Below are 10,333 nucleotides of genomic sequence, written 5' to 3'. Positions count from 1 at the left end.
TCCACGGGTACGCTCTTAAATGAAGTAGATGCATCCTTGTCTTCCTCTTCCTTTCCTTCTTCTTCTTCCCTGTAGCAGAAAACCAGTCCCTTTTCTTTTCTCTTTTACTGTGGCCGAAACCCCATCTCCTTCCCTCTATCTCTTTTTATTTTTATTTTTATTTTATTTTATTTATTGTTATTATTTTTTTTGCTGTGTTCATTTTCTTTTGATTATTCATTTCATTATTTATTTATTTATTTATTTTTGTAATTCAAATTGTAATATGCTCCCAACCCTATCATTGTGTGACATTTCTCCTATTTCACTTTTACCTTCGCGGTATTTTAATTAATTCGTCGTGTTTCAATTAATACTTTTAGTGGATTCCATATGGAGTCCTAGGGTCACTCTAATCCAGCCCCGTAAGATCGAGGGCTGAAACCGATTGGGTTTTGCTCATTATTTTTTAATCATATGATAACCATGGGGTTTCACTAATTTCTATTAAGTTAGGGTTTTGAATAAACAAATGGATATATGGGACGTAGTTTAGGGCGTGTTTAGTTTAGGACGGGCGTGGCTGGCCCCTCAAACCGGCTCGTAGCATTAGGTGCATATTGGGGATTTGGGTTTTCCTACTACTTCTTATCTTTTGTACTCCAACATTCACTTGCATTAGTGTAGTACTAATTTAGATTAATTCCAGTAACTTAGTTAACTTAACTAGTCATTTCGACTGTTGTTTATTTAATTTTGGTTAATTTATTTAGTTTTTTTTTTAATCACTGCATTTGATTTCTTCATTCAATTCAATTTATTAAATTTGCGTAATTACCAATCTTTTTCCCTCTAGTAGTTCGTTTATTTTAATCGATCAATTAATTAGTAATTTAATGTAGGATAATTAACTAGATTAATTAATTAAAAGATTCTCTTCTCATTAGCTTAACTAGGGTTTTGAAAATGTTTAACTCATCTTAGGATTAGCTCAAGGTAAACATAATTAGTGCAATTAGGTTTCATGATTAGTTTAATTGTACGATAATTAACTAGATTAATTAGTTAAAAGATTCTCTTCTCATTAGCTTAACTAGGGTTTTGAAAATGTTTAACTCATCTTAGGTTTAACTCAAGGTAAACATAATTAGTGCAATTATGTTTCATAATTAGTTTAATTAAACCTTAGGTTTAGTTTAATCCTCCTATACTAGATTAGGTAGATTAGTAAAAATGCATTCATTTAATGTAATTAGCCCATTTAACTTTTCTAATTTAATTAGGCCCCGTTTAATTTAAAAATCTTTTTACCAATTAGATTAAGTAGGATTGCAATAATTTATTTCACAAATTACTAGGGATTGGGTTTAATCACTTTAATTAAATCAATTTAGGATCTCACAAATTCATTGATCATCCATCTAGGTCAGGCTTAATTAATCGAATTAGTTTAATTTAGGATTTCATAAGTTGCTAAACTAATCCTAGGTCTAGGTTTATTTCATTAGCTTAATCTAAGACTCATAATTCATTGATTAAATCATTTAGGCTTATTTAATTAGCGTAATCATTTCATTATTTGCATCATAACCTAGCTAGCATAATTTAGACACTTGGTTTAGGGTTTTCACATGTCATGCTTAGATACCTAGTTAGGGTTTTCAGTGACCTAGATTTAGGACTAGTTAGTAGGGTACAAACAAACTTTGGTCAAACAAAAAGAGACTAGCCTTAGGGCCGGGCATATTGGGTGCCTAACACCTTCCCAGTCTGTCACTTGACACTTGTCCAGAATCTTGGTGTAAACCAGTCTTATCCATCATAGTCATTAGTCTCTCTCCCTTGATTGGGGGAGACATTTATGGGTCCTAGACCCTTTCTAGGTGGCGACTCCCTTTTACACATAACATGTGTCCCCCCTTTGGCATTTGATGACCGGGGAATACTATCTCATCTCATTAGGGTTGAACCCTAGCGTGTGTACACGCGCTACGCGCCATATCGCGATCCCGCGGGGCGGAGGTCCCTGGTACCTACACAGTCACAGCCAAAACTGTTACGATACGGATCGGTATCAGTAAGGATCGGTTAAGGATCGAAAATCGTATAGTTTTCCCGGATCGGTCACAGTATCGGCTAGGATCGGTATTTTTTTTTTTTTTTTTTTTTTTTTTTTGTAAATCTAAAAATAATCCAGAAAAATGAAAGAAAAAAACCTTAAAAAAAAGCCCTCTCTCTCTCTCTCTGTGTGGTTGTGTGGGTTAAAAAGGGCAAAGAATGAACAAAGAATCTGCTAAGTTGATTTGAAAAACTCCCAATCCTAGTTTTGATCAATATCATCAAAGAACGCATGCAAATACTGTTGGATTTATGGGCTAAATTAATTATTCGGGTTGATTAAATGGGTGAGAGTCAAATTGCATGAACCGGTTCGGTCCACTCTCAAGCTTAGGGATATGCTGGCTCAACCCATTGTGGTTTAGGGTTTTGAGTGCAAGACAGTATTACAAATACTAGGTTTTGGGTCCCTACAACCATTATTCACTCTTCCCCACTTTACCACTAAAGTGAGAGAACCAAGGAGGTTTAAGGGGCTGTAGAAGATCCTTAGCCAAGCCAAGAGAGCGAAAGTGGGAGTGACCAACATCAATCATCTTCAGCATACTAGGTGAAAGGTACAAATCGATCCTCCATAATTTTATTAGATTCGTGTTCTTGTTTTTCCTGTGTGGTTTCCTCCATAGGGTTTCAATCTCAAACCCATAGGGAGTTCTAACAATTGGTATCAGAGCAGACCACATGGGACAAGAATCGATTGAATTTTTCTTGTACATGAAGATTTTGATTATTACTTAAAACCTGATTTGATTAAAAATCATGAAAATCATAAAAATCGTAATTTTACCATCACTTAAAAATCCTGTATGGAAAAACTTTCTTCACGAAAGTTGTAGATCACGAGAATACGGTCGCGGCGGTATGCCGCAAGTCACCGGAAACATCCGTACGCGCCGGCACGCGCCACCGGAAACCGGCTGCCGGAGGAGAGAGAAAAAAAATTCAAAAAAAAAAAACGGCGGCGAGGCATCGCCGGTTCAACTCGAAAACCCTACCGATTCGAACCGGTGACACAGTGGGTCAACTCATATGTACTATTTGACTCGGTCAAAGGTTGACCGGGTCGTTGACCAATTGACCCGAATTTGACCCGGAATTCATATGGCCGAACCGGTTGGTCTTGATTGATTTAAAAAAAAAAAGACTTGTTTGGTTTTTGTTCATTTTGGGTTTTTATTTAAACTACTTTAAATTTCATTTAAAGGTTCGTTTTAAGGCCAAATTGAAATCTGTTTTTTGCGTTGGATTCCTTGTTTCGGGCCACATTTAATGATCTAATTTTTAATATGACATATTTGTTTGAAATTTTATGTTGTATTTGCTTTCAATTTGTTCCTTTTGGGTTTTTTTATTTAAACTACTTTAAATTTCATTTAAAGGTTCGTTTTAAGGCCAAATTGAAATATATTTTTTGCGTTGGATTTCTTGTTTCGGGCCACATTTAATCATCTAATTTTTAATATGACATGTTTATTTGAAATTTTATGTTGTATTTAGTTTCAATCATTGAAACAAAATAGCATAAATCAATGCTTTGAAAAATATATATGTTATTGGTTACCATGAAATTGAGAAATTTATTTTTTAAATTGAGATATGTTAATATGGAAAAGGGTGTAAGCTTCCGCTCATTCTTAGTTGCAAAGTAATTTTGCTTTAGGAAACCATGAAATGATGAGGTGGAATCCACCAAAGTGGTACATCTTATTATTTCATGATTTTCCACAGGGAAGCAATGTAGGTGACATTTGCCCAAAGGTGATGTCACCAAAGTTAAGAAAATGACAGTAACCTAGAGGTTCCTAAGCCCAAAGGTGAGGGGATTTCAAAAGTTATTGTTCTTTTCACAGTAAATATAAATTTACAAGAGGACCAGTGCATTCTTAGCCCAAAGGATAGGAATGTAGTTGCGGTTGTGACTCTTGTATGGTTATTGTTGTCCTAGTGACATTTATATGTATGTTTTGAACATAAAGATATACATCTCCAATGGGAAAGATATGATAGAACTGAGTGAAACCCACCAAAGTGGTACATTCAGTTCGATTGTATCTTCTCCAACAGTAAAGGTGATACTTTCCCAAAGGTTATGTCATCAAGGTTTGAGGATAATCATCCACATTTCAGAAAGGGACATTGAATTTGGAGTTCTTTTGCCCAAAGGTGATTGAATTCCAAAGTTAGTGTTGTTTTCACAGTTAAAAGAAAAATATAAGAGCATCAGCTAATTCCTGTCCCAAAGGATAGGGATACATTTTTAGTTGTAACTCTTATTTAAAATATATTGATGGTATTACATGCTTTTATATTATGGTTTATATTTTGATATTTGGCATGTATTGTGTTGTTGTTACTGCTGTAGTAAGATGGCCATTCCCTCAAGTTATGTATCTTCCATCCCAATACTCACTGGTAACAACTATCAAAAATGGGTGGAGGAATTAGAATTGCATTTAGGTCTTCTTGACTTAGACTTGGTACTTAGGGAGCCTAAACCTGAGCCTCTCACAGACTCGAGCAGAAGTGCTGAAAGGACCAAGTTTAAGAAATGGACTAAAGCAAACAGAAAGTGCATACTGGTTTTAAAAAAGGCAGTTCCTGAAATTATACGTGGGAACATAGAGATCAAAGACACTGCAAAAGAATTCCTAGATGCTATTAAAGCTAGATTTCAACACAATAAGAAAGCTGAGAAAACCACATTGATGACCAGGCTAATGAATACAAGGTATGATGGATGTGGGAGTGTTAGAGAATACATTTTGGGTGTAGCTACTGATGCTGGTAAACTTAAGGATCTTGGAATACAGATCGATGAAGAATATATTGTACACATTGCACTGAATACCCTCCCTAGTCAGTATAAGGTTATCCAATCTACCTACATTGCACTGAAGGACGATTGGAGCCTAAATGAGTTCATTTCCATTTGCACTTAAGAGGAAGAAAAATTGAAACAAACTAGGTTTGAGAGTGTACATGCAACTTTTCACAAGGGATCTTCTGGTGGACCAAGCAGAAGGAACAAAAATTTTTCCAACAGAGGAAGCGTCAAGCCATATGACAGGACTAATAGCTCTCAAGAACTTGACACATCTCAAAAGGCTCAGGATGAAGAGAATACCAACAACGTAGAGTGTTTTTGGTGCCATAAGAAAGGACATGTGAAGAAGGACTGTTTTATTTTCAAGAAATGGTTAGAGAAAAGGAAGAATTCTGGGGTTGATAAGCAGAATGATACTAATAAAGGGTGAGGTAGACTGATCATCAGCAATTGAGAGCAAGTAAAATTTGGTCACATCAAGTAGTTAGGATTTCTTTACATACAGTTATTTGAAATGCTTGATTAGTGGGAGTTCTGGTTTTGTTTAGTATTTGTTTATGTTTTGAACCTTAGCCCATATGTTTTGGGGCACAGTTTGATGAATTATGGTTAAGTTTTAGCATTTACATTATGCACAGTTATTTCTTGAAATATTTGGTTTATGATTTCATTTGAAAATGTTTTTATAGGCAGTAATTGTCTTAGTTATAGGCAATGTTTTGCCACAATTCAAAGGTTAATGTTTGCCACATTTTAAGACAGTATTTGTCACAGTTCATAGGCAATATTTGCCACAGTTTATAGGCGAAAGGCCACAGTTAGATATTAACCACAGATCAAAGGCGATTTGCCACAGTGAAGGTTAATATCTCAGTTAAGGACCTACATAGAATGACAACAGTGTAATTTGAGGATATGTCAATATTTCTATAATTGTATCCCACATAGATTCGTGTTAAGAAACTTACTTATGTTTGTAATAACAGAAAGTTGTATGTCGTATATTGAGGTGTATCTTCTGCTGTTATTCGATGTGAGTGGTTTTTCAACTGAATCACAGTAAGAGTGGTTAATGTAATAAGATTCTATGACCACACCAATTTAAAGACATCCTTATAATTAATGTAGCCCAAGTGGGAGATTGTTGGATTTATGGGCTAAATTAATTATTCGGGTTGATTAAATGGGTGAGAGTCAAATTGCATGAACCGGTTCGGTCCACTCTCAAGCTTAGGGATATGCTGGCTCAACCCATTGTGGTTTAGGGTTTTGAGTGCAGGACAGTATTATAAATACTAGGTTTTGGGTCCCTACAACCATTATTCACTCTTCCCCACTTTACCACTAAAGTGAGAGAACCAAGGAGGTTTAAGGGGTTGTAGAAGATCCATAGCCAAGCCAATAGAGTGAAAGTGGGAGTGACCAACATCAATCATCTTCAGCATACTAGGTGAAAGGTACAAATCGATCCTCCATAATTTTATTAGATTCGTGTTCTTGTTTTTCCTGTGTGGTTTCCTCCATAGGGTTTCAATCTCAAACCCATAGGAAGTTCTAACAAATACTTTTACATTGAACAGGTCTTTAGAAAGATAACACTGTCATAGTCATTTTGGCCTTGGCATGCAATTTTGAAAGCTATCACCTGTCTTTCTTAAAAGTTTCTGAAAGTCATATATATGGAGAGAATGGACAATGCCTTTGCGGTAACGATGTGAGATCCCCGGAGCCGACGATGATAAGCCTCCATGAGTTAATTTTGCTTTACAATCTTACTATAAGAGCTGCACGATGGGTGGGGTTTGATGAACTTACATTACCATCCGTATCACATGTCCTGCAACTCACTAATGGAATCACCTGTGATCCGTTGCAGCCTCGAACCATCGCTACACACTCCGCAACGCACCCTAAAGTGGTGGCGCGCCAAAGCCAACAAGGGGGATTGGAATGACGAGTGCTCCTGGTGCCTCGACACCTTCTTCGATCATCTTCCCTGTAACTCCTTCGACTCCGACGATAGTGGAAATCTCGCCTCCGAGATTAAGTTTTTAAAAATATGTTTTTTAATGGATAGGGTCGGAACGGGGATCCGAATCGGTATCCGATACGCAGGACGATACCGATACCCCCGTCAGGATCGGTCAGGTACCGGGATCGGTCTCAGCCGATACCAATCCGATCCGACCGATCCAATACAGATACTTGATTCCATGGTCTGATGGTCTATACTAAAACAGTAAAACTGAGATGATAAAAGACTCACTGTACCAGGAGTTATACCTTCAAATCAACTTGGATGAAAATATTCTTTTTCACCATGGTGACAAACTTATCCGGGTCAAATCCAAGTAAAAACCCGCTAGCCGGCTAGTTCTCATGAAAAATTAGAAGCAAACCCACAAATCAGATCCTTTTTTAATGGCCAGAGATACATCAGAAGAATCAACATCTTAAGCTAGAGGTTGGAGGAGGGAGATGTGCCACTTGTCAAACATAGACTGTAGGTATTACTGTGGGAAAGTAGGTCAGGGACCAACTAATGCTTTCTCCAAATCCTTTCAAAGCCTAAAATCCCACACATAGATAAGATAAGGTGGGGACCGTAAAGTGGCTTTCATATGTGGTGGGTGAAGTCGGGACATGTTGATTATCTCTTCAGAACTTGAAAAGATTGTTCATCTCCTGCAAATGGCCACTTTCTTTGGATCTCCACCATTTCTCTCACACCCACTTACAAGAATTCATCACCTCACCTTGGCTTCTTCACAGTCACCGGCGCCGGCATCTCCGCCACCATCTTCACAACCTCAGTCTCCATCTCCATCTCCTTCCTTACGTACAGAGTCATTGCCAGAGCAGCAATCGCCAGCTTCAGCTAAAGTAGAACAACAGAAACCCATAAAACCAGTGACCACCACTACCAAGGTTGACTCGACGGACTGGATAGCTTCCAACTTGACCAGGCGGTTTGGACTCGGAGCTGGCGTTGCATGGGTTGGCTTCCTCGCCATTGGGGTAATCTCTGAACAGATTAAAACCCGCCGAGAAGTCTCCCAACAAGAAGCTAACACAAGGTTTTGTTCTCTTACTCTGAATTCTGTTTTGAATCATTCCCCTTTTTTTTTTTTTTTTTGCAGTGGTCTCAAACATGTCTTCTTGTTCTTTGCAGGGATGTGGAGAAGGAAGAAGAGGTGGTTTTGCCTAATGGCATCAGGTATTTGAATAAATGACTCTGTGGATTACCTTCCTTGCCCATACAAAATACTATATTCCTGTTTTTCTTAGTAGTAATAATCTAATACTCGCACAAAAAATCAGGTACTCTGAGATGAGAGTAGGGGGTGGTGCTTCTCCAAGACCAGGAGACTTGGTTGTGATTGATCTTAAGGGAGCAGTAGAAGGCACTGGGGAAGTGTTTGTTGACACTTTTGGCAGAGATAAGAAGCCATTGGCACTGGTTATGGGTTCAAGGCCATATACTAGGGGGATGTGTGAAGGGATAGAATATGCCTTAAGGTCTATGAAGGCAGGAGGGAAAAGGAGAGTGGTAATCCCTCCTAGCTTGGGTTTTGGGGAGAATGGAGCTGATTTAGGGGGTTTGCAAGTACCTCCATCTGCAACTGTTGAATACATTGTTGAGGTGGAAAAAGTTTCAATTGCACCAGCGTAATTAGCTTGGTTTAGAGAGATTATAGTGTGTATGAGCATTGTTGGATTTTTTTTTTTTTTTTTTTGAAATCATGGTCACAAGATTGAATCAGTTCCAATGGAATATATCAAAACCATGGAACAAGAAGATATCCATTTGGGTTGTAGTCCAGTGTTATCCAATCCTAATCAAAATGTTACACATTTGATATTGCATTTATAACTGGGACAACCATTGTTTCAATATTGGTTTGAGGCCTGAAAGTGGGAGAAAAGGTTCAATAAAAAAGTGTATAATTTATTTAGGCTCCATTTGATTGGATGCAAAATGAGGTGAATTAACAAAAACAAAATGGAAATTTTTGTGCTAGATCATTATGTAACAAATTTTAAATACTTAAAAGGGAAAGGTTCTCTGAGCTGTTAGGATATATGCACTAGCAACCATCTCTCCTCATTACATGAAATGACCTGCTGCTCTCCTATGTATAATGTCATTTTGTCGCATTTAATCGATGTGCTCTTCCTTATGTTGCTTGCTCAAAGAACGTTTCCTTTAATATGGTTACTAAACTTTACCCAAAAAACATGCTTGTTAAGTTTTGGAAAAAAATTTCCTATGCAACCAATCTATCATACAGTCTCATATGGATTTTTTTTTTTTCTAATTATTTTCCTCTCCTCCCTTGATCATGTGGGCCCATATAATGATACCGTTTCTCGCACCATCGGTGGTGTGGTGTGAAAGATTCCCCATATTAGTAGTGTTGGAACCCTTTCCCTTACGATTCACTTATTAATCAAAATAATACTAGAAGCTTTTTCACTTCTCACATTCTCTATGTTATGGGCCTCACATATTCTCGCATCACTTGGCATCAGCTCTACTTCTGACCCAACAAATTTTTTTTTTTTTTTGGGGTTGTGGGAAGTGTTATCAATTCGGCCGAATAATTCGCGAATTATTCGGCCGAACCGAATTTTTCCGAATTTTATCAAAAATTAGGACCGAATCCGAATTAAAAATAAAATTCTTTAAAATTCGCGATTTTTTCAAAAGTGAATATAAATCACGAATAATTCGGACCGAATCCGAATTAAACCGAATTATTCGATCCATTTAAACATTATTTAAAAAAAAAAACCCAATAAGCTTTTTTGACCGAATCCTTAAATTAATCAATCGAATTATTCCGAATAATTCTCCGCCCGAATAATTCCCGAATCCGAATTTGTTAACTATGGTTGTGGGTGGTTTGGGGTTGTTGGTAGCTGGATGAATAACCAAACACTTTAATGATAGTTTTTCATATTTACTTCTTAATTACATTTATTTCACTTTATCACTGAATTTTTCTTTTTCTTTCTGGCAAACAATTTTTATTTTACTTCACCGTAATAAAATACAACCAAAAAGATGTTTTTGTGTGAATAGTGAGTCTCTGGGCCCATAGGTGTAGAAACGCAACCCTAAAATGAGGCAAAAAATAATGCAAAATAAAATAAACAATGTACATAGATTTACGAGGTTCAGCAAAGTTGTTTATAAGGGTATAAATTTCAAATAGAAATCGAATACCGAAATCGAAATCGAGTCAAATTAGCCGAACTGAATTTATTCGGTTCAAATTCAGTTTGAATATGTGAGTATGCTATTCAGTTTGGCTCAGTTTCGGTTTAGGGTGTCAAAACAGTTGGTTCGAGTTGAATTGCTCTTATCATTCAAGAGTGTTTCTTGTTTCTTGCAAGTTTTTTTTTTTT

General features: G+C 36.9%; 1 protein-coding gene across 1 annotated transcript; it reads left to right on the top strand.

Moving 5' to 3' along the window:
* Window positions 1–7,525: 7,525 nt before the first annotated feature.
* Window positions 7,526–8,795, top strand: LOC122068388 (peptidyl-prolyl cis-trans isomerase FKBP17-2, chloroplastic). The gene is made up of 3 exons (XM_042632235.1): window positions 7,526–7,998; window positions 8,094–8,138; window positions 8,243–8,795. The coding sequence occupies exons 1-3, from the start codon at window positions 7,565–7,567 to the stop codon at window positions 8,592–8,594; spliced, it is 831 nt and encodes a 276-aa protein (XP_042488169.1). The 5' UTR covers window positions 7,526–7,564; the 3' UTR covers window positions 8,595–8,795.
* Window positions 8,796–10,333: the final 1,538 nt, after the last annotated feature.

The sequence above is a fragment of the Macadamia integrifolia genome, unplaced genomic scaffold (assembly GCF_013358625.1).
Source record: "Macadamia integrifolia cultivar HAES 741 unplaced genomic scaffold, SCU_Mint_v3 scaffold381, whole genome shotgun sequence".
NCBI lineage: Eukaryota > Viridiplantae > Streptophyta > Magnoliopsida > Proteales > Proteaceae > Macadamia > Macadamia integrifolia.
This window is presented reverse-complemented; position numbering and strand designations above follow the sequence as displayed.

Coding starts and splice junctions, on each gene's coding strand:
- LOC122068388 (XM_042632235.1), top strand. CDS start 7,565: ATGTTGATTATCTCTTCAGAACTTGAAAAGATTGTTCATCTCCTGCAA. Junction 7,999..8,093: donor CAACAAGAAGCTAACACAAG/GTTTTGTTCTCT, acceptor TGTTCTTTGCAG/GGATGTGGAGAAGGAAGAAG. Junction 8,139..8,242: donor GTTTTGCCTAATGGCATCAG/GTATTTGAATAA, acceptor ACAAAAAATCAG/GTACTCTGAGATGAGAGTAG.